The 24,846-nt window shown below is 38.4% G+C and overlaps 1 protein-coding gene across 1 annotated transcript in view; it reads left to right on the top strand.

The window, feature by feature from the left end:
• The window catches only part of STARD13 (StAR related lipid transfer domain containing 13), a 382,310-nt gene that overhangs the window by 66,647 nt on the left and 290,817 nt on the right, over positions 1-24,846 (top strand). The window contains exon 2 of the mRNA XM_059903377.1: positions 10,905-10,938. Within this exon, the coding sequence (XP_059759360.1) occupies positions 10,905-10,938 (34 nt within the window). The remainder of the gene's footprint in view (positions 1-10,904; positions 10,939-24,846) is intronic.

Genomic DNA, 24,846 nt, shown 5'->3' with positions numbered 1-24,846 from the left:
CCACTAGCTATCTATTTTACATTTGGTAGTGTATATATGTCCATGACACTCTCTCACCCTGTCACATCTCACCCCTCCCCCTCCCCATATCCTCAAGTCCATTCTCTAGTAGGTCTGTGTCTTTATTCCCGTCTTGCCACTAGGTTCTTCATGACCTTTTTTTTTTTTTCCCTTAGATTCCATATATATGTGTTAGCATACTGTATTTGTTTTTCTCTTTCTGACTTACTTCACTCTGTATGACAGACTCTAACTCCATCCACCTCATTACAAATAACTCCATTTCATTTCTTTTTATGGCTGAGTAATATTCCATTGTATATATGTGCCACATCTTCTTTATCCATTCATCCGATGATGGGCACCTAGGTTGCTTCCATGTCCTGGCTATTGTAAACAGAGCTGCAATGAATATTTTGGTACATGACTCTTTCTGAATTACGGTTTTCTCAGGGTATATGCCCAGTAGTGGGATTGCTGGGTCATATGGTAGTTCTATTTTTAGTTTTTTAAGGAACCTCCATACTGTTCTCCATAGTGGCTGTATCAATTTACATTCCCACCAACAGTGCAAGAGGGTTCCCTTTTCTCCACACCCTCTCCAGCATTTATTGTTTCTAGATTTTTTGATGATGGCCATTCTGACCGGTGTGAGATGATACCTCATTGTAGTTTTGATTTGCATTTCTCTAATGATTAATGATGTTGAGCATTCTTTCATGTGTCTGTTGGCCATCTGTATATCTTCTTTGGAGAAATGTCTGTTTAGGTCTTCTGCCCATTTTTGGATTGGGTTGTTTGTTTTTTTGTTATTGAGCTGCATGAGCTGCTTGTAAATCTTGGAGATTAATCCTTTGTCAGTTGCTTCATTTGCAAATATTTTCTCCCATTCTGAGGGTTGTCTTTTCATCTTGTTTATGGTTTCCTTTGCTGTGCAAAAGCTTTTAAGTTTTATTAGGTCCCATTTGTTTATTTTTGTTTTTATTTCCATTTCTCTAGGAGCTGGGTCAAAAAGGATCTTGCTGTGATTTATGTCATAGAGTGTTCTGCCTATGTTTTCCTCTAAGAGTTTGATAGTGTCTGGCCTTACACTTAGGTCTTTAATCCATTTTGAGTTTATTTTTGTGTATGGTGTCAGGGAGTGTTCTAATTTCATACTTTTACATGTACTTGTCCAATTTTCCCAGCACCACTTATTGAAGAGGCTGTCTTTTCTCCACTGTATATGCTTGCCTTTTTTATCAAAGATAAGGTGACCATATGTGTGTGGGCTTATCTCTGGGCTTCCTATCCTGTTCCATTCATCTATATTTCTGTTTTTGTGCCAGTACCAAACTGTCTTGATTACTGTAGCTTTGTAATATAGTCTGAAGTCAGGGAGCCTGATTCCTCCAGCTCCATTTTTCGTTCTCAAGATTGCTTTGGCTATTCGGGGTCTTTTGTGAAAGACATACAAATTGTGAAATTTTTTGTTCTAGCTCTGTGAAAAATGCCAGTGGTAGTTTGATAGGGATTGCATTGAATCTGTAGATTGCTTTGGGTAGCAGAGTCATTTTCACAATGTTAATTCTTCCAATCCAAGAACATGGTATATCTCTCCATCTGTTTGTATCATCTTTAATTTCTTTCATCAGTGTCCTATAATTTTCTGCATACAGGTCTTTTGTCTCCTTAGGTAGGTTTATTCCTAGATATTTTATTCTTTTTCTTGCAATGGTAAACGGGAGTGTTTTCTTAATTTCACTTTCAGATTTATCATCATTAGTGTATAGGAATGCAAGAGATTTCTGTGCATTAATTTTGTATCCTGCTACTTTACCAAATTCATTGATTAGCTCTAGGAGTTTTCTGGTAGCATCTTTAGGATTCTCTATGTATAGTATCATGTCATCTGCAAACAGTGACAGCTTTACTTCTTCTTTTCCGATTTGGATTCCTTTTATTTCTTTGTCTTCTCTGATTGCTGTGGCTAACACTTCCAAAACTATGTTGAATAATAGTGGTGAGAGTGGGCAACCTTGTCTTGTTCCTGATCTTAGTGGAAATGGTTTCAGTTTTTCACCATTGAGGACAATGTTGGCTGTGGGTTTGTCATATATGGCCTTTATTATGTTGAGGAAAGTTCCCTCTATGCCTACTTTCTGCAGGGCTTTTATCATAAATGGGTGTTGAATTTTGTCAAAAGCTTTCTCTGCATCTATTGAGATGATCATATGGTTTTTCTCCTTCAGTTTGTTAATATGATGTATCACGTTGATTGATTTGCGTATATTGAAGAATCCTTGCATTCCTGGAATAAACCCCACTTGATCATGGTGTATGATCCCTTTAATGTGCTGTTGGATTCTGTTTGCTAGTATTTTGTTGAGGATTTTTGCATCTATGTTCATCAGTGATATTGGCCTGTAGTTTTCTTTCTTTGTGACACCTTTGTCTGGTTTTGTTATCAGGGTGATGGTGGCCTCGTAGAATGAGCTGGGGAGTGTTCCTCCCTCTGCAATATTTTGGAAGAGTTTGAGAAGGATAGGTGTTAGCTCTTCTCTAAATGTTTGATAGAATTCGCCTGTGAAACCATCTTGTCCTGGGCTTTTGTGTGTTGGAAGATTTTTAATCACAGTTTCAATTTCAGTGCTTGTGGTTGGTCTGTTCATATTTTCTATTTCTTCCTGGTTCAGTCTCGGCAGGTTGTGCATTTCTAAGAATCTGTCCATTTCTTCCAGATTGTCCATTTTATTGGCATAGAGTTGCTTGTAGTAATCTCTCATGATCGTTTGTATTTCTGCAGTGTCAGTGGTTACTTCTCCTTTTTCATTTCTAATTCTATTGATTTGAGTCTTCTCCCTTTTTCTCTTGATGAGTCTGGCTAATGGTTTATCAATTTTGTTTATCTTCTCAAAGAACCAGCTTTTAGTTTCATTGATTTTTGCTATTGTTTCCTTCATTTCTTTTTCATTTATTTCTGACCTGATCTTTATGATTTCTTTCCTTCTGCTAGCTTTGGGGTTTTTTTGCTCTTCTTTCTCTAATTGCTTTAGGTGCAAGGTTAGGTTGTTTATTCGAGATGTTTCCTGTTTCTTGAGGTAGGCTTGTATTGCTATAAACTTCCCTCTTAGCACTGCTTTTGCTGCGTCCCATAGGTTTTGGGTCATCGTGTCTCCATTGTCATTTGTTTCTAGGTATTTTTTGATTTCCCCTTTGATTTCTTCAGTGATCACTTCGTTATTAAGTAGTGTATTGTGTAGCCTCAATGTGTTTGTATTTTTTACAGATCTTTTCCTGTAATTGATATCTAGTCTAATAGCGTTGTGGTCGGAAAAGATACTTGATACGATTTCAATTTTCTTAAATTTACCAAGGCTTGATTTGTGACCCAAGATATGATCTATCCTGGAGAATGTTCCATGAGCACTTGAGAAAAATGTGTATTCTGTTGTTTTTGGGTGGAATGTCCTATAAATATCAATTAAGTCCATCTTGTTTAATGTATCATTTAAAGCTTGTGTTTCCTTATTTATTTTCATTTTGGATGATCTGTCCATTGGTGAAAGTGGGGTGTTAAAGTCCCCTACTATGATTGTGTTGCTGTCGATTTCCCCTTTTATGGCTGTTAGTATTTGCCTTATGTTTTGAGGTGCTCCTATGTTGGGTGCATAAATATTTACAATTGTTATACCTTCCTCTTGGATTGATCCCTTGATCATTATATAGTGTCCTTCTTTGTGTCTTGTAATAGTCTTTATTTTAAAGTCTATTTTGTCTGATATGAGAATTGCTACTCCAGCTTTCTTTTGATTTCCATTTGCATGGAATATCTTTTTCCATCCCCTCACTTTCAGTCTGTATGTGTCTCTAGGTCTGAAGTGGGTCTCTTGTAGACAGCATATATATGGGTCTTGTTTTTGTATCCATTCAGCCAGTCTGTGTCTTTTGGTGGGAGCATTTAATCCATTTACATTTAAGGTAATTATCGAAATGTATTTTCCTATTCCCATTTTCTTAAATGTTTTGGGTTTGTTATTGTAGGTGTTTTCCTTCTCTTGTGTTTCTTGCCTAGAGAAGTTCCTTTAGCATTTGTTGTAAAGCTGGTTTGGTGGTGCTGAACTCTCTCAGCTTTTGCTTCTCTGTAAAGGTTTTAATTTCTCCATCAAATCTGAATGAGATCCTTGCTGGGTAGAGTAACCTTGGTTGTAGGTTTTTCTCTTTCATCACTTTAAGTATATCCTGCCACTCCTTTCTGGCTTGCAGAGTTTCTGCTGAAAGATCAGCTGTTAACCTTATGGGGATTCCCTTGTGTGTTATTTGTTGTTTTTCCCTTGCTGCTTTTAATATGTTTTCTTTATATTTAATTTTTGATAGTTTGATTAATATGTGTCTTGGTGTGTTTCTCCTTGGATTTATCCTGTATGGGACTCTCTGTGCTTCCAGGACTTGATTAACTATTTCCTTTCCCATATTAGGGAAGTTTTCAACTATAATCTCTTCAAATATTTTCTCAGTCCCTTTCTTTTTCTCTTCTTCTTCTGGGACCCCTATGATTCGAATGTTGGTGCGTTTAATGTTGTCCCAGAGGTCTCTGAGACTGTCCTCAGTTCTTTTCACTCTTTTTTCTTTATTCTGGTCTGCAGTAGTTATTTCCACTATTTTATCTTCCAGGTCACTTATCCGTTCTTCTGCCTCAGTTATTCTGCTATTGATCCCGTCTAGAGTATTTTAAATTTCATTTATTGTGTTTTTCATCGTTGCTTGGTTCCTCTTTAGTTCTTCTACGTCCTTGTTAAATGTTTCTTGCATTTTGTCTATTCTATTTCCAATATTTTGGATCATCTTTACTATCATTATTCTGAATTCTTTTTCAGGTAGACTGCCTATTTCCTCTTCATTTGTTAGGTCTGGTGTGTTTTGACCCTGCTCCTTCACCTGCTGTGTGGTTTTTTGTCTTCTCATTTTGCTTATCTTACTGTGTTTGGGGTCTCCTTTTCACAGGCTGCAGGTTCGTAGTTCCCATTGTTTTTGGTATCTGTCCCCAGTGGCTAAGATTGGTTCAGTGGGTTGTGTAGGCTTCCTGGTGGAGGGGACTAGTGCCTGTGTTCTGGTGGATGAGGTTGGATCTTGTCTTTCTGGTGGGCACGTCCACGTCTGGTGGTGTGTTTTGGGGTGTCTGTGGCCTTATTATGATTTTAGGCAGCCTCTCTGCTAATGGATGGGGCTGTGTTCCTGTCTTGCTAGTTGTTTGGCATAGGGTGTCCAGCACTGTAGCTTGCTGGTCGTTGAGTGAAGCTGGGTCTTGATGTTGAGATGGCGATCTCTGAGAGATTTTTGGCGTTTAGTATTACGTGGAGCTGGGAGGTCTCTTGTGGACCAGTGTCCTGAAGTTGGCTCTCCCACCTCAGAGGCACAGCCCTGATGCCTGGCTGGAGCACCAAGAGCCTTTCATCCACACGGCTCAGAGTAAAAGGGAGAAAAAATAGAAAGAAAGAAAGAGGGTAAAATAAAATAAAATAAAGCTATTATAATAAAAAATAAGAAAAAAATCATTAAGAATAAATTTATTAAGAAAAAAAGAATTTTTTTTAATTTTTAAAAATAGATTTATTAATTTTTTATAATAAAAATAAGAAAAAAAATTATTAAGAAAAAATTTATTAAGGAAAAAAATTTTTTTTAATTTTTTAAAATAAAAAATATGAAAAAACTTATTAAAATATTTTTTTAAAATATTTTTTAAAAATAGAAAATAAGGAAAAAATTATTAAGAAAACATTTATTAGGGAAAAAAACTTTTTAAGTGAAAAAAAAAAAACAAAAAACGGACGGACCTAACCCTAGTACTAACGGTGAGAGCAAAGCTATACAGACAAAATCTCACCCAGAAGCATACACATATACACTCACAAAAAAAGGAAAAGGGGAAAAATTAATATATCCTGCTCCCAAATTCCACCTCCTAAATTTGGGATGATTCGTTGTCTATTCAGGTATTCAACCCATGCAGGCACATCAAGTTGTTTGTGGAGCTTTAATCCGCTGCTTCTGAGGCTGCTGGGAGAGATTTCCCTTTCTCTTCTTTGTTCGTACAGCTCCCGGGGTTCAGCTTTGGATTTGGACCCACCTCTGCATGTAGGTCGCCTGAGGGCGTCTGTTTCCCGCCCAGACAGAACAGGGTTAAAGGAGCAGCTGATTCGGGGGCTCTGGCTCACCCAGGCCGCGGGGAGGGAGCGGTACGGAGGAGGCGGGGCGAGCCTGCGGCGGCAGAGGCGTCGTGACGTTGCACCAGCCCGAGGCACGCTGTGCGTTCTCCCGGGGAAGTTGTCCCTGGATCACGGGAGCCTGGCCGTGGCGGGCTGCACAGGCTCCCGGGAGGGGCAGTGGGGAGAGTGACCTGTGCTCGCACACAGGCTTCTTGGTGGCGACAGTAGCAGCCTTAGCGTCTCATGCCCGTCTCTGGGGTCCGCGCTGAGAGCCGCGGTTCACGCCCATCTCTGGAGTTCGTTTAGGCGGTGCTCTGAATCCCCTCTCCTTGCGCGCCACGAAACAAAGAGGCAAGAAAAAGTCTCTTGCCTCTTCGGCAGCTGCAGACTTTTTCCTGGACTCCCTCCCGGCTAGCCGTGGCGCACTAACCCCTTCAGGCTGTGTTCACGCCGCCAACCCCAGTCCTCTCCCTGTGATCCGACCTCCGAAGCCCAAGCCTCAGCTTCCAGCCCCCGCCCGCCCCGGCAGGTGAGCAGACAAGCCTCTCGGGCTGGTGAGTGCTGCTCAGCGCCGAGCCTCTGTGCGGGAATCTCTCTGCTTTTCCCTCTGCATCCCTGTTGCTGTGGGGTCTGCACTGAGAGCCGCGGCTCGCGCCCGTCTCTGGAGCTTGTTTAGGCGGCGCTCTGAATCCCCTCTCCTTGTGCGCCACGAAACAAAGAGGCAAGAAAAAGTCCCTTTCCTCTTCGGCAGCTGCAGACTTTTTCCCAGACTCCCTCCCGGCTAGCCTTGGCACACTAGCCCCTTCAGGCTGTGTTCACGCAGCCAACCCCAGTCCTCTCCCTGCGATCCGACCTCCGAAGCCCGAGCCTCAGCTCCCAGCCCCGCCCGCCCCGGCGGGTGAGCAGACAAGCCTCTCGGGCTGGTGAGTGCTGCTCGGCACCGATCCTCCGTGCGGGAATCTCTCCGCTTTGCCCTCCACACTCCTGTGGCTGCGCTCTCCTCTGTGGCTCCGAAGCTCCCCTCTCTGCCACCCGCAGTCTCCGCCCGCGAAGGGGCTCCTAGTGTGTGGAAACCTTTCCTCCTTCACAGCTCCCTCCCACTGGTGCAGGTCCCGTCCCTATTATTTTGTCTCTGTTATTTCTTTTTTCTTTTGCCCTACCCAGGTATGTGGGGAGTTTCTTGCCTTTTGGGAGGTCTGACGTTTTCTGCCAGCGTTCAGTGGGTGTTCTGTAGGAGCAATTCCACGTGTAGATGTATTTCTACTGTATCTGTGGGAAGGAAGGTGATCTCTGCGTCTTACTCTTCCGCCATTTTCCATCTAGTGATGTTTAATGAAAATTATTATGCTAAAATATTGCTGTATATCCATAAGGAAATATATGTTCACCATCACATTTATGAATATTTTAGAACTGACATAGCATAGGAAAAAATATATATGTTTAATCTTTGTCTCATCAGTTTTCCTGGGAAAGGAATGTCCCTACACTTCTGTGTCTAATTTTTCATGTACTATTGAAATGGTTACATGCATTAGGGGTTCATTTTCAAATATCTCCAACATCTTTAAGCTTTAGTAATATTTTTCAGTTTTTTTTTTTCAAGAACACTAATTTTTGTTGCTTTAATTTCAGGCATTTAATTTCTACTTTTTTCTCATCGTGACAACATTAATATTTTTAATATTCCATGTACATTTATCAGATTCAAGCTCTGCACCTTTCAATGCAACATTCTGTATTTAGAACTAAATGATACTTGGCCATACTTTTGTCAAATACCTTTATTTTATCTGGAAATCCCTATTTCACCTGGGTTGCACTGATTTATTCTGGAATCAAGTAATCTGACTTTAGTTCTTCTGTCAATGATTATTTATTATTACTGTCATTATTAATGTATGAGTAGCTCTATTAGCACTCAATCTCAAGGAGTGATTGAGAAAGCCTACTTACTATGTTTTGTTTCCTTTTTAATCCCTCAGGCTGACATTTCCCTGCAGCAACTGCTCTTAGCTCATAACTGAGAATTTTTAAGCAGTTGAGCTTGAAGAATCCCACTGGGTTATTTCTATGTTGAATGATTATTAAAACATTATTATGATATTTAAAAATGATTCTTAATATTTTATTATGTTCAGGTAACAAAACTTATCTTACTTTCTAATTTTATTCTACTTGCTATTCCAAATCAAATAGTCATTAAATATATTTGCTTCCAAATCAAGTCAGACCCATTTAAATATGATACACTACTCCAGTCAGTTGAATTCTCTCTAGAGTAGGAAATAGTCACCTACTTGATATTATTTGAGAAATGTGGAGAGAGCTTTCTCCTCCTCCATGTCACAGTGTCTCAGGTTTTACCATTAGAGATTCAGTACTTGGTGTTTGTCGTCAGACGTTGCCTTTAAAATGTGAATATCCTTGGGAAAAGTGAATCTTCTCATTGTTAGTCATCAATCCTTTTGTGAGCTTGCTTTTACCCAGTGTAAGTGTGAACAGAGACATAAAATTAGGTGAGAGAGAGAGAGAATAAAAATGGGGTGCAAGAATTGTGTGGTATAGAGCAGGGGTCCCCAACCCCCGGGCCACGGACTGGTAGTGGTCCGCGGCCTGTTAGGAACTGGGCCGCACAGCAGGAGGTGAGCGGTGGGCAAGCGAGGGAAGCTTCATCTGCAGCTCCCCATCGCTCCCCATCGCTCGCATTACCGCCTGAACCATCCCCCCCCACCCCACCCCCCGGTCAGTAGAAAAATTGTCTTGCACGAAACTGGTCCCTGGTGCCAAAAAGATTGGGGACCGCTGGTATAGAGGACAAAGCTCTAACTGCATTAGCATTTTGTCTCTTTCATCCCTGACTCTCGTAGAGTATTATTTACATGATGCTTTGAAAAAGTTAATAAAATATAAGTCTCTGTTTTTGAGAATTTCCTTCAGAATAATCAACAAGTATTTATTGTATGTCTCTTCTATGCCACACTTGTTGCTCAGCACATCACATGAATTATTGTACTTACTCCTCAAAGCAACCCTGTTTGCCTGATGAGGAAATGAGGCTCAGAGAAATTTGGTAACTTTCTGAAGGTCACGCAGCAAGCAACTGCCTTTCTGATTGCTAAACACAGATCTTAACCTCTAAACTCTATTTATTCTTAGGGTAATGGGGAACCATTGAACAGTTCCAAGAACAAAAGCAACATGATCAAATTGTATTTTAGAAACATGACACTGGATGTGAATAGATTGGGGGGAAATAAGACTAGAGTCAGGCTAGAAGTTAGAAAGCTATTGCAATTATCTAAGCATGACGTGAATGTTGCCCAGGATGTGGAATTAGAAATGAAAAGATAGATTCAAGCAAGATTTGAGAGTAGGCATAAACACAATTTAACTGGAAGGACAGAAAAGAGTCAAAGATGATCTTGGGTTTCCGATTTGAGCACCCAGGTAGATGGCTCTTTTCATCAGTTGGAGCTGCTATGACAAAAATACCATAGACTGGGTGGCTTAAACAACAAATATTTATTTCTCACAGTTCTGCAAGCCAGAAGTCCAAGATCAAGGCACTGGCAGATGTGGTGTCTGGTGAAAACTCATTTCCTGGTTTGCAAATGACCATTTTCCTTGCTGAGTCCTCACATGGCAGAGAACTCTGAGGTCTTCATCCTCTTATAAGGGCACCAGTCCCATCATGGGGACCCACCCCCATGACCTCATCCAAACCAAATTACCTCCCAAAGGCTCCACCTCCAAATACCATCACATTGGGGATTAGGCTTCAACACATGAATTTGGGGAGGGACGCACACATTCAGTCCACAGCAATGGTGATGCCTTTCACTAAGATGGGAACACAGAAAAAGTATCAGTTAGGGGCTGGGTGTATGTGTGAGGGGGCGGATAATGTTGAGCTCCGAACACATGGTGTTTGGGGTGTCTGTGAAATGTCCAAACGCAGATGTCCAATAAACAGTTTACTCTATTGGCCTGAAGCTCAAGGAAAGAGATGTGAGCTGGAGATATAAATCTGGAGGTTATCAGGGTATGGATGGAAAGTAGATGAGATCACCCTGGAAAAAGTGCAAAGTAAAAAGAGAAGCCAGCCCTGCGCCATGTTTGAAAAACAAAATAAAACAAAAATAAATTAAATCAATATGCAAGAATGGCACAGACAAGAAGGGAATCCACCAAGAAAATGAAAAGGAACAGTTACAGAGGTAGAAGAGATAGCAGGGACCGCATGGGAGAACAGGAGCCTAGAAGGATAAAGCTTTTGACGGGAGGAGTGCTCAGCTGCCTTGGCTGCTATAATGTTACTGAGAGATAAAGTGAGGCAGGGGATGGTTTTAGCACTAAGGAGGTTGTTGGTGACATGAGGGCAGTGGAGTAGACGACAAAAACTAGACTTCAGTCTTCCTCTAGTTGCTAAATGGACGCATAGTATAGTGTAAATCTTTACATAAGTCTGAGAAAAATAAACTTCATGCATCTTCTTTGTCAATGAGTATTTTAATTACTTGTATTATTCCAAATGCTTTGTGCACACTAAAATCATTCAATCCTAATACCTTAATTGGTATTTTACTTTCATTTCTGGAGGCCATTTGATTCTAATTTTACAATCTGATTTTTTTTTTCAAACTCAGTGATGATATTCTTGATGAAGACAGTGTAATTTTGAGATATTAAGAGAGTTTTTATTTTTTTATACAGGTGCTCTCTGACAAACGAAGCAAAGAGAGAGCAGGTAAGTCTCTTTGATGAAGTCTGTTTTACATTTATCTATAAAAGTTGTTTGAAGAGCCTTGCCTAGTCACTATAAATTTAAGCATGCCACAAGTCTTGCTGAATAATTGATAGTCACAGTATGATGTTAAATTAGAGTATATTCTACATCTTGAAAACTGGATCAGTTCACTCAGTTTTTCCCTGGTCCTCGTGCAGCCATATTGTGGGTTTAATTCCTGTTTTGTACAGTTGGTTCCATACAGATAGAAATTACTTTGCATAACTAGACCTGTTGTGATCATTTTGCTGTCTATACAAATATGTTGTATAGATAGTGAAATCATTATGTTGTACACCTGAAACTACTATACTGTTATATGTGAACCATATCTCAAAAAAATTTTAATGAAATTAAGAAAAGAAATTCCTTTGCCTAACCAGACTTTATCTTGAAATGTATACTATAGATAAAGTAGTAACAAAAGATTACACCTGTACCAAAACAACTACTCAGGTGAGTCCTCTTAACAATAAAAAAGGGTAGCAATTTTTATTTGTATAGCTTCTATATTTGGAAATGTTCTGCGTAAATCAAAATGTTTTATATTTTTTTATTTAAATGTTTTATGTCTTAATTTATTGACTTTCTTATTTCAATAACTACATAAAATAACAGCTAACAACCCCCTGAACCACCACTTCTTACCAACTGTTTAGCAGCTGTTGTTTTATTTGAACAGTTCTTTATTTGAACAGTCATTGTGGACATATCATTCTGAATCTTCTCATTTGTCCTTACTTCATGTGGTCATTTAAATGTTTACACTTGAAAGGAAACCACTTCAAAAACTTTGTGTGACTCCACTATACACATTCTTTACATGTTGAAGATAATGTGTTTCTGGAAAAGTTCAATGAAAAAATTAAAACTTCTTTTTTCTGAGTTAATATCTTTAAAGCCTTTTTTGAAATAATCTTGTCAAATAATGCCACTAAAAAATAATACTCTAATGCTGCCCTTATCTTCGGTAACCATCATTGTTTTCGTTTTCGAAGACCTCTTTTTCTTTAATCTGTTGGAGAAAACTTTTAGTCCCTTACTCAGGTACCCAAGATCTCAGCTTCAGTTCAAATTAGCATCAGCATTGGGTCTCTGAGATATAGTCATCTGCTGTTCTTCTGTCTCCTGGGGAGATTTGTAAGGAGACTTTCACACTGGACCAACAAGTGTGCAGGGCCCACCAGCTGTACCAAAATCACCAGAGTTTGCTTCTGCTGTTCTGTGAAATGCTTGTAGCATCAAGCATGCACAGTTTTGTCCATATCCGTTTTTATATTTGAGACCTTAACAATACATAACCTTCAACCAACTGACACCTACAAGTAGGAAATAAGCAAAGCCCACTTTAAAAATCTTATGAATGTGTCCCAATTGTAAACTATGCCATAAGTAGAACCCTCTGTGCTTCACCTCTTTTGTTGAAATTCCAACCTGAGCTAGAGTTGATCTTGAATTTATGTCAGCAAAGACTGTGCTTCACTCCAGGAATCACCAAATGAGGGATTTACACAAAAAAGTAGCATGTGAAGGTTTTAAGTAGAATGTGATAGATTTATTTTCTTTTTATCGTAAGCAAATCAAACTTGTTATAGTTAAAGGATACTTTCCATCACGTAAAAACTACAGTCAAGAGAGTAAATAAGAAACAACTGCCGTTAACTCCTGGCCAGAACTGACAAGTACTTTTCTAGCAAATCTCCAATGAGGAAGTCCGTCTTTGGTGACTCTGATCTGGTGTAAATGCACCAGATTGGATGTGGAGCTCATCTACAAGTATTCAGGTATCACGCAGTGGGGCTTCAGTCTACCAGAGGCTCAATTTTTAGCTGCTTATGCACTCTGCCATCTAGTGTTTCATCTTGACAGGAAAAAAAAAAAAAAAAGAATAGGCAAGCAGGCCAGCAGAAACTAGAAAAGAGTCAAATCAGTTTTCACATAAATATTTATGGAAAGCGCTTTGGGAATAGGAAATATTGGTGAGGGAAGTCTGAGGACAATTTTTCTTTACATGTAAATCAGAGGAGAATTTTTGAAGCCTAATTCAAATTTCCATGCAAATGTAAAATAGTCCATAAGTTTGGGTTTTTCAATTACAGCTGTCCTCTTTTTTTTTTTAATCTCATCTTTCAGATTAAATTATTTTTACGATTCAAATTTTTAATGGTCATTCCTTCCTGCTGTTTGTAAAATGTGAAGTCAGATCCCCTCATTTCTGGCTTCCCATCATTGCTTCTTGATTGGAGTGTCCAAGAGCTTCTCTCTGTATGTTTTACCAAAGATGTAATATAGAGGTCAGACAGAAGAGGCTATTCAATATAGAGAGACGTAAGATGTAACATGACATAGAAAAAGGACATACGGTGACCCAGCGTCACTGTTTGCCCTTGTAAGGTGATTCTTAATGATTCTTTCTTGTGTGGCCTGATCCACATTTTCCTCTGGTCTCAGTCACTGGAGAGAGATAAATGGGGAACCCAACGTAATAGTGATGTCGAGCAGAAAAGCTTAGGCACAAGGAGGTGGTCTAAAGGCCAGTCAATGTGGTTACCTTCACTAATAGTTTAAGAGAGGGTGTCACTAAATAGCTACACTCTTTTTTAAGGGGTATAAACTGTCCAATAGGACCAAAATATTTCAGCCTAGTTGTGGAAGGAATATTTGCTATGGTAACAGTGGAGTAAATTCTGAGTTTATGCCTATCACACTATGACCTTTGTGAGATAAAAAGTCAAAATGGAAATGAATGGTACATATTATGGTATGACTTCCTAATGGAATGAAAAATTAATTCATTTTTGAAAAGTGAATATAAATGTTTAAAAACTAACCCACATAGCTGTAGTTGACTTAATCTGTCCTTAAATTCAGTTTCTCATGGTACGTATTTTTCCTTTCTTCAAATTTGTAAATAGGAGACCAAAGCCAAATTCCAATGTTGCTCACTATCAAGAATATTTGAATCTTGTACTGATAAACTGTTCTTCACATACAATGTACATTTTGCTTCCAGGGTGTAAAAAAAAAATTCCTCTTGTATTTAGAAAATGATTTGAAAGCCTAGGGAAAATAAGGTCACATCTGAAGAAATCACTTATATTATTTTTTTCTCAGTAATTTCATTAGGGCAACATGGACAGCTCCTCCAAGCACAGTTTCAAAACAAGTTTCTTGGCCATAACTATCCCTGCTTCCTGAAAGTGCTGTAATTACTTTCTGCCCCCTCAGCTTCATTGTGTTATGGAGTTTTGATAGGCCCATTATCAAGAATATGAAGGCTCTGTCACAAGAATAATTTCCCAAGTGTTAGAGATGCAGGGCACACAGGGAGTCAAAAGTGCAGCCAAATCCAATGATTATGAACAGAAACATATGCTATGGAATATACACATTCTTCCATTTCATTAGAATTTACTTGTAGTGACAAATGCCCAAGATCGAGAAATTCTCAGTGCCCCTCACCAACCCCAACTGGAAATTATGACTTCATTTTAACTCTTAGAGTGTTGAACATCTACTGTGTCCTTGGCACTGTGCAAGGTCTTAGAAACACAAAGGTAAATGAGATAAAATTATCCCTCCTTCAAGAAAGTTACCCAACTTAAATCCCCTCTCTTAATATTTCTTTAGTGAAACCAGAGCTTTTCAGTAAATGTGTGACTAGTGAAATTTACAATAATTTAATAAGTTTTAAAATTGTGATTTCCTATGGCTACATAAAGAGAAGCAATTACCATTCGTGGCACTATGCCCACATGAGGCAAAAGGAAAGCATCAGCGTGTTCCGAGAGGAAACTTGGTTTTATTTTATATTAATTTGTATGAATCTCTATTGTTGAAATGCAAGTGCAACATAAAGCTTAAGAGCTATGTAAACCTAGTTCACATTCTTTCGCTCCATATTTGAGTTGTACCAGTTTATTCTGGATACTTACTTATAGCCCTTGTAATCTGCCAATTTAAATACAGGTGGAAAGGAGAGTGGTTTTTATTCACCATTCCTACCTCTTGCACCTGGCATGCGAAGTCTTCTCCAGGGCAGTGCTTCCCAAATATCTATCAAAAAGCCCCAAATAACAGGAAGTCGGGGAAATTGCCAAGCCAGCAAACATGAAATTTGTTTGACCTGAAGAATTCAGATGACTTTTGCATTGCTATTTCCTCCACTTTAAATGCTTGTCTCCGACTCTTAGCATGGTTGTCTCCTCATCATCCAGCTTAAATCCACCTGCTTTTTTTTTTTTTAATAAATTTATTTATTTTTGGCTGCGTTGGGTCTTCGTTGCTGCGCGCAGGCTTTCTCTAGTTGCAGAGAGCGGGGGCTACTCTTTGTTGCGGTGCGTGGGCTTCTCATTGAGGCGGCTTCTCTTGTTGTGGAGCACGGGCTTGGCTGCTCCACGGCATGTGGGATCTTCCCAGCCCAGGGCCCGAACCCGTGTCCTCTGCATTGGCAAGGCAGATTCTTAACCACTGCGCCACCAGGGAAGCCCTCTAAATCCATCTGCTTTTAAAACTCTTCTCTGCCCCCTCTATCTGAAGAGGTTGCCTCCTCCCCCAACTAATTTCTAGCTCTGCAACTCTGTTTCTTTCACAGCACTTGTCAGAATTTAATTTCTTCCTTCCTTCCTTCCTTCCTTCCTTCCTTCCTTCCTTCCTCCCTTCCTCCCTCCCTCCCTCCCTCCCTCTCTTCCTTTTTCCTTCCTTCCTCACTTCCTACCTACTTCCTTCCTTTCCATTAGATTAGATTGCCCATGTCTTATTTATTGTTTTATCCCCTGTGCCCAGCAGACTGCTGCCACATAACAGGCACTCAAAAACATTTGATGACTAGAAGAATTCCTGAATAACTGTTTTGTATTAATATAATTATGTGCCATCTAGAAAAAATATATATGCAGTAGGAAGACCACTGTGTTTATGCAGTGGCTTTGTGACATTCTTGGCACATTGCTGAGTACCCAGTTTGAAGAGGATAAGTCTGGGATATTAGAGGAAGATAGAGGATCAGTGTTTATTGAGTGCCTACTGTGTGCTAGATTATGATAGATTCTTTATGAATATTCACTCATTCAATCCTCAAGAAACCCTGTAATGTAAGAGGTATTGTCCTCACTTTTTACATATAAAAAATAAGGGTCAGTAAGATTAAATTGCTCAATGAGTGTCTAAGTTGGAATTTAAACCTGGTTCTATTTAATTTTTAAGACCATGTACTTTTCACTAAACAAATACTTCTTGAGGAGTATAGTGGGATTGTGGGGTGGTGGGGGCCCTGGGAGTTGCTAGTTGCTACTACTTGTCCAACCACTGTATTTTATGTATTCATAAATTTATTGAGTTATTGCGTAGGCATTATGATTCATTACATAATGAACACGAAGAAGGAAAAGACAGTGTCTTCCCTGGAGGAGCTCACAGTTAGTGGGGAAGAGAATAAACAAACAATACATAAAGTGATCAAAATGTAGATATTTTCTATTATATTTATATACCTGCAATTTAGAGTGTAAATATGGCAAGGACACAGGCAGGATCCTTAAAATCAAGGAAAAATTACTTTTGCAAATATTTTAATGAAACTTCATTTAAATGTCCCCTCATAAATAGTAATCATTTATGAAAAATGAGTTCTGGAGACCAAAATTGAAGCAAAGAAAGAGGTTGGATCTTATGGTTGCTGTTGTTGCCTCTATAGTATCTTTGGAGGAAGCCAGACTTGAGCAAACCCTAAATGATAAAGACAAATCAGTACCTGGTTTCTCCCCTTTGTGATCTTTTGGGAAATGAGGCAGATTCTTCTAGAGGGTGAGAGATCTTGAATAGATGAGATCATGACCAGAAAGCAGAAATGCAGAAAGCAGATACAACACTTGGTAGCTAATTTGTTGGCAGCAGGGAAAGAGTATTATCTTGTTAAGAGAATCTTTCTTTGATTTAATCAATAATTTCTTCAGTCAGAAACATTGAAGATTAATTCGTTTTGTTTTTCAGTACCATTTCTTGCAAATAATAGACCTTAGCCAAAAAACATCCTTTTCACCTTATGTCCTATTTGTTTCATGATCTGAAAGGAAAATATAAAAAATTTCTATTCAATAACAACATGATTTTATCTTTTTATTTGTTATCTTAAAAAAATAGATCTCTCTACTTTTATGCATAGCATATTGGTTTCTTAAATAATATAAAGTTAATATTGAAAACAAAGTATTATTTCATTTTGAGGTTCTGCAATATACCCACATCTTGTAAATAGATTTAAGATTAGTCCATGTTTATATTTATTATTCTTGAAATGCAATCTCTGTAAATAGTGCATTAAGGAAAATACCAGAGTTAAAAGACAGCCATAATTTTTGCTTTCAAAATTGCCTTTTATAAGTATGCTATATTTAAATATATAATCTTGAAACCATCATTCACACACCATTATTTTCATTGCAATTTTTTTACAAATAAATATAGTCCCGTGGAAAATTTTCAATCATATTGACTGCAGCATTACTACAGATGAATAACTTTGATGTATATTTACCTCTAGCCACTAATTCAGTCTTTGGAAATACTGGCAGGTCTAAACGGACTTTTTTTGTAAGCTCCAGTTGTTTTGTGAAGCTGCCCCTTCCCCTAGGCAGCCCTGAAATTATCCAGTTGAAAATGTGGGACCTTTTATGAAACATTGTCTTAATCCAAAGGGCTGATCATATGCTTTAAAAAAAAGAATATTTTGCCCCATATAATTTTTTACAGAAATTAATCATTGAATACTACTCAATTACATTCTGCTAATTTATATGTATGTCTTTTGTTAACATCCTCCTCCAAGAAAGGAACAAAGATTCCAAAATCACATTAGAATATGGGCACCATCGCCAACAGCTGGCAAGGAATTGGGATTCCTCTCACTCTGCATCAGAAATTTCCAACTCAGAACCTTCTGACATGGAAACACGGGCACCCCTCTCCTCCTTTGCTGGCCAGCACTTTAATCTCCCCTGTTGTTCACTGAGCACCCTCTGCTCTCTCACTCCTCAGAGACACAAAGACAAGATGTTCCCTGACCTCCCCACCTGGTAAATCCCTCTTCACATTCAAGAGGCAGATCAGAGGCTAATCCCTCTGTTGAACTTTCCCTTAATCCCCCAAGCACAGTAAACCAGGCACAGGACACATTATGATCCTCCCTGTCATGGCTCCTATAACATTCTATAACTTCTATTGCAAGGTCCTTGAACGCAGACCACAATTTATTATTTTTTGTATCCTCGGTACATGCACATACTGGGTTCTTGATAAATTTTTGTTGAATGAATGAACGAATGAAATAATTTGCATTTTACATTTGTAACAACCTGTGAGGTAAGCAATACAGTAAATCCCCTACATACGAACGAGTTCCATTATGAGAATGCATTCGTAAGTCCAACAAAGTTAGCCTGGGTACCCAACCAACACAATCAACTATATACCACTGCCTTTATGCTTGCTTCCAGGCATGCTGGGCTTGAAATAAAGATACTGTACTACTGTACTCTATACAGTACCATACAGTAAAGTACACAAAAGCACACATGACAATGTACAACAGACACGTGAACTAACTTACGTGATTGGACGTGTGAACACACATCCGCATCTTTGAAGGTTCGTATGTAGGGAGCTTACTGTGTAGTTATTATCTTGATTTTACAGAAACTGAGGTTAATAGGCATTAAATGACTTGTTAAAATGTATGCATCTGTTCTACTGACTGACAGACAAAACTAACATTGAAACTTTAGTCAAATAATTTTGCTAGCACAGTAGGTATTGAGTGTTGTTTGTTGTTTTGCTTTTGTCCTTCAGTTTTTTTCCCACGACTTGATTTTAAGGTTGGTTATTTGAAAATCCATATGCTCCACAAGAGTACTAATAGAAATATAATGCAAGCCCCAAATGCGAGGCAAATATGTCATTTAAAATCTATTAGCCTCATTAAAAAGGTAAAAAGAAACAAATGAAATTAATTTTAACAATATTTTATTTAACCCATATCTCTAAAATATCATTTCAACATAAAATAAAAATTATAAATATTAATAAGATGTTTCACTTTTTTGTAGTAAGTATTTAAGATCTTGGGAGTATTTCACACTTCACATCACATCTCGGTTCAGACTAGTCACATTTTGATAGCACAAATTATAACATCTTTTTATAAGTCATTCTGTGATTTGCTGTTTGATACAGTCTTGTGGGGATCAGTATTAGTGAATCAATTTAAGTGGTGAGAAAGGGGATATCATCATGGCATAGCTAGGGAAAATCAGTAAGCCACCGGTGTGAGTTATAGTGTCTTTTCCTCCATTGTTTTGATTTGAAATACTTGTAGGGATTATTGATTTCCTTAGTGGATTTATTGAAAGCATTCCTACTTCCCTCTGCAATCCAAAATATTATTTTTATCTTTTTCATTTCTTAATGCAAAACTAAAGAACACTGTTCTTTTTAGAGACAGAACATGTGGGCATTAGAGACAGGCTGAAGATTGAGTGTAGGCTCCTGTTACTTACTAGCCTGATCATCAAAGGCAAGTTACTGAAGTAACTGAAGTTACTGAAATAAGCCTCATTTTACTAATCTGCAAACATACATTACAACATACCTATTTGGCATAATTATTATGAGGGTTATATGAGATAGCAGATGGAAAGTTCTGAGTATGATGCCTGCATGTGGTCAATATACAGTGGATATTACTTGCTTACTTACTAGCTCTATACAAAGTTCTCATAATCAGCTCCAACTACAACTTATATTTACTGAGTAGCCAAGTGATGCACGGTAAAGCATTTTAATGGTGGATATGAGGCCATAAACCAAGAATAGAAGGAGAAGTCAAGATGTTCTAACTTTTAAGATATCAAAGCTCATTTTTTTAAAAATAAATTTATTTATTTATTGATTGATTGATTTATGGCTGTGTTGGGTCTTCGTTGCTGTGTGTGGGCTTTCTCTAGTTGCAGCGAGTGGGGCTACTCTTCGTTGCGGTGCACGGGCTTCTCATTGTGGTGGCTTCTCTTGTTGCGGAGCACGGGCTCTAGGCGCTGCAGGCTTCAGTAGTTGTGTCTCGTGAGCTCTAGAGCGCAGGCTCAGTAGTTTTGGCGCACGGGCTTAGTTGCTCCACTGGCATGTGGGATCTTCCCAGCCCAGGGCTCAAACACGTGTCCCCTGCCTTGGCAGTTGGATTCTTAACCACTTCGCCACCAGGGAAGCCCAAAGCTCATTCTTTATATGTTATCTTGGACAAGTCACATTCTGCTTCCTTAGATATAAAAGGTAAAAAAAATGTTTTGCTTCAATAATAGAAATACTATGGCCACTTAATATAACAATTATTTCATAATAAGTTTTATAACAAATAAGTACACTCTACCACACTGAAAGGAAATTTATGGATAAAAGATACACATAATTTTGAAAAGCAACATAATAAATGAAATGTAATAATTAAATAAAAAGGAAAGTAATTTACAATTAAATGATTGTGTATTTAATATATAATGTTCAGCTTGATTATATTAGAAGATATAATGAAGCAGTCTGATGCTTATAATGAGTAGTTTTGGATTTAAAAGAGGTAAGAATATGAGAAGCCACTTGGTAGAAGAGTTACAGGAAAATGAAGGAGTAGAGGTAAGGATAGAGTTAGAATAAAACCAGGGTCGAGGTGAGTAATAACAGACAGACTTATGTGTATGATAAAAGGCAAAAGAAAATAACCTTAATTAAAGTAAAGATTAGATGCTAAGACAAATTGTCAACTCTTATGTAGAGAAAATGAGGTTTGATTTCTTGCAAATGAGCTGAGCTTTGTTCATGTATGGTGTCACAATAATTAATTCCCTGTGTTATAACATGGGACAGGGAACAAAAAACCTATCTCCTTTCTTGAAATTCCACCTCATGGCAATGCATGCAGTCAGGCTCATATTTAAAAAGACACTAGAGATCATTTCCTTCCATGGGCAACAGAAAATGAGGATGGATTAGAAAAAGCTTTACTACAAGAAGCTATAGAGAAATTGTACAATCAGTGCATGGGAACAGTATTGAAGAACCTAGGTAATTAAAAAATAAATGCTTTAATCATAGATGGTCATATTTAACATTCTAAAATAAGGCTAAATAATACTAAATATTAGCCTTCCCACAATTTACATAGTAGTTTCATTGCTGGAAAATTCAGTGTATATTAAAACCATGTAAAAACTACTTTCTATTTGTCTCTAAAATGGAATTAAGTTCTAGTTGCAGAGAAGCTCAGATAATAATTTATGTGTAAAGAGGTCTGGAAATCATGCAGAATGCAGGGCAATTCTTCCCTGGGCATGCCTGTCCCATGGCTTTCAGGATAATCACTAAATTCTAGTAGAAGCTCCTAGTTATTGCAGTAAACAAAAATGCACTCCCTCATTTTTTCCCCCAAAAGCACCCTTCTAGGAGGTATAAGATCTCCATTGAGGCTTAGAGAGAAAGCACACGCTTGCATTTGAAACTTTCCACATACAGGCACTAATCTAGCAGCATGACTTGAGGTTGGGATACCTAAAATGGGACTGAGTGTGCATCTGCAACTTGTTCCTTCAACTGCCTGGTGCCAACCTTGGCATGCCAGTTCTAACAGCCCCTAGGCACTACAATGCTTGCTGGACACTCTGCTTGTTGATGGCCTTGAAAGAATCTCTTTCCAAGTAGGAGGCATAGGCAAAACTTCACGCTGCTAGTCAAAAAAAACCCACCACTGAATAAATGAGTATACAATACAAATCTGTTATTCCATCTGAATAATTACATATATGGTGGCTTTCCTTTTCACTGAGCTCTTGTACAAAGTGAGACTACAATTTTTGTTCATCTTTTGAGAATTTCAATGAGTTTTAAAACTTCTATTATCTATTCTTAGCTCCAAAAACTCCCATCAAAATCCATCTGTCATTTGATAACAATCAGTAGCTCAAATTAACAAACTCTCAGCCTTGGATAGGAGTTTAATTCATCTATAAAAGTCATCTTTCAGTTGTGGAAGCAAACCAATTTCTCTTCTGGAAAATTCACTAAAGGCAAGCTTCTCAGACTATGCCTATTTTGAGTAACATTGTAAGGTTTCTGAAAGGCACACTTGAGTTATATAATAACATACAAAATGAATTTAGATTTTTACATGTAAAATACATCCACATCCCTACTGCTTATGGCCTTTTTTTAATAGGCAATTCCTATTCCCTATAGGCATGTTCCCTATCACCCGTGGGATGAAATCCCGAAAACTTGTCTGGCCATCAGAATTCCTAAACAGTCTGACTGCCGCTTACCCCCACCCCCCTCCCACGCTGTCAGACAGACTTCAGCTCAATCCCTCTTCTGGCTGTCTGTATTTGCCTCCTCACAGACATCACTCAGGCCAGACACAGGAGCTTCTGGGCCGGCAATTGAACTCCTACTTGGTCATGTAATCACTTCACTTTGAGTCAATTTTTTCATAAGTACAAAGTAGGGGGCATTAAATAAAGTTAATGTATGTAGAACACTTAGCACACAGTAGCTCCTCCAGAACTGTGAGTTCCTCTCTCCTCCCTTTTAAGGTCTTCATCTCTAAATCTGTAAAAACACTGTCTTTGAGACCAGCCCAAATTCCACCTCTGTGAAAATTTCCCTTGAGACTTCAGCTGGAAGTACTCACTCATTTACAGATGAAGAAACTAGATACAGAAAAATTAAGTAACTATTGTTAGCTCAGGGCTTCATAACTGGTAAGTGGTAAAGATAGATTCCAACCTAGGTAATCTGGTTCTAGAGTGTGTGTTTTTATTTTTATTTTTTAACAGGACATAATTTTTTTAAAAAACAACTTTATTGAGATATAATTTACATGCCGTACATTTCACCCATTTAAGTGTACAACTCAAAAAAAAAAAGTGTACAGCTCAATGGTTTTTACCCTGTATACAGAGTTGTGCAACCATCACCACAGTCAATTTGAGAACATTCTCATTACTCCAGAAAGAAACCCCCCACCCATTAGCCGTCACTTCCCATTTCCCCGTTAATCCTATCCTCTAGTCCTTGGCCACTGTTAATCAACTTTCTGTCTCTATAGATTTGCCTGTTCTGGACATTGCATATAAATGGACTCATACAACATGTGGTCTTCTGTGCCTCATTACTCTCTTCCCATAATGCTTTCAAGGTTCTTCCACATTTTGGCATGTATCAGTACTTCATTTCTCTTTATTGCTGAGTAATATTCCATTTTATGGATAAACTTTATTTAGTTTATCTATTTATCAGTTTATGGACATTTGGATTTTTCCCACTTGTTGGCTATTATGATTATATGAATATTATTATAAATATTCATCTACACATTTTTGTGTGAACATATGTTTTTATTATTCTTGGGTTCATACTTAGAATTGCTGGGTCATATGGTAACTCTGTGTTAAACTTTTTGAGGAACTGCCAAACTGTTTTCCAAAGTGACTGTACCAGTTTAAATTCCTACGAACAATGTGTGAGGGTTCCAATTTCTCCACATCCTCACCAATACTTATTATTATCTGACTTTTATTATAGCCATCCTAGTGGGTATGAAATAGTATCTCACTGTAGTTTTTATTTATTTATTTATTTTTGGCTGTGTTGGGTCTTCGGTTCGTGCGAGGGCTTTCTCCAGTTACGGCAAGTGGGGGCCACTCTTCATCGCGGTGCGGGGACCGCTCTTCATCGCGGTGCGCGGGCCTCTCACCATCGCGGCCTCTCTTGTTGCGGGGCACAGGCTCCAGACGCGCAGGCTCAGCAGTTGTGGCTCACGGGCCCAGCCGCTCCGCGGCATGTGGGATCTTCCCAGACCAGGGCTCGAACCCGTGTCCCCTGCATTAGCAGGCAGATTCTCAACCACTGCGCCACCAGGGAAGCCCTCACTGTAGTTTTGATTTGCATTTCCCTAATGACTAATGATGTTGAACATCTTTTCACATGCCTATTGGCCATTTGCATATCTTCCTTGAAGAAATGTCTGTTAAATCTTTTAAAATTATTTGTAAGCCCATTTTTAAATTGGGTTATTTGTCTTTTCAAAGTGTTGAGTTGTAGGAGTTCTTAAATATATTCTTGTATACAAGCCTTTATCAGATATATGGTTTGCAAATATTTTCTTCCATTCTGTGAGGTGTCTTTTCACTTTCTTAGTGATGTTCTTTGAAGTACAAATTTTTTAAACTTTGATGAATTCCAATTCATTTTTTCTTTTGTTGCTTATGTTTGTTATGTTGCTTACGTCTAAGAAAGCTTTGCCTAACCTAACCCAAGTTCATGAAAATTTATTCGTATGTTTTCTTCTACAAGTCTTGTGGTAACTTAGCACTTACATTTAGACCTGTGATCACTTGGAATTAATTTTTTGTGTGTGGTCCAATGAAGGAGTCTGACTCCAACCTTTCGCATATGGCTATCCAGTTGTTCCAGCATCACTTGTTGAAAAAACTATTCTTTCTGCCACTGAATTGACACCCTTGTTGAAAAAGAGCCTGTGTTCTTAATTTCAGTACTGTGCTGCATCTGTCATTTCTACTCTCTGTCCATCAGATCCCTTCATCCTCACAAACCACATTTTCTTCCTCAATCACACCATGCTCTTCCACACATCCATACTTCCCTACATTCTTCCTGTCTGTCCTGAATGCAACTCCCCATTTTGTCTGCTATCCTGAAGACCAGCTCAAATGGAATCTACTTTGTCTAGTTTTTGTGGCTTTACCTGCAGCACATTATTTAGTTTTTCAAAATGTTTTACTTTTCATACTGGATCATTATCTAGTTATTGACAAT

The sequence above is a fragment of the Balaenoptera ricei genome, chromosome 18 (genome assembly GCF_028023285.1).
Source record: "Balaenoptera ricei isolate mBalRic1 chromosome 18, mBalRic1.hap2, whole genome shotgun sequence".
NCBI lineage: Eukaryota > Metazoa > Chordata > Mammalia > Artiodactyla > Balaenopteridae > Balaenoptera > Balaenoptera ricei.
Note: the sequence above shows the minus strand (reverse complement) of the source record. Positions and strands in the feature narration are given on the sequence as shown.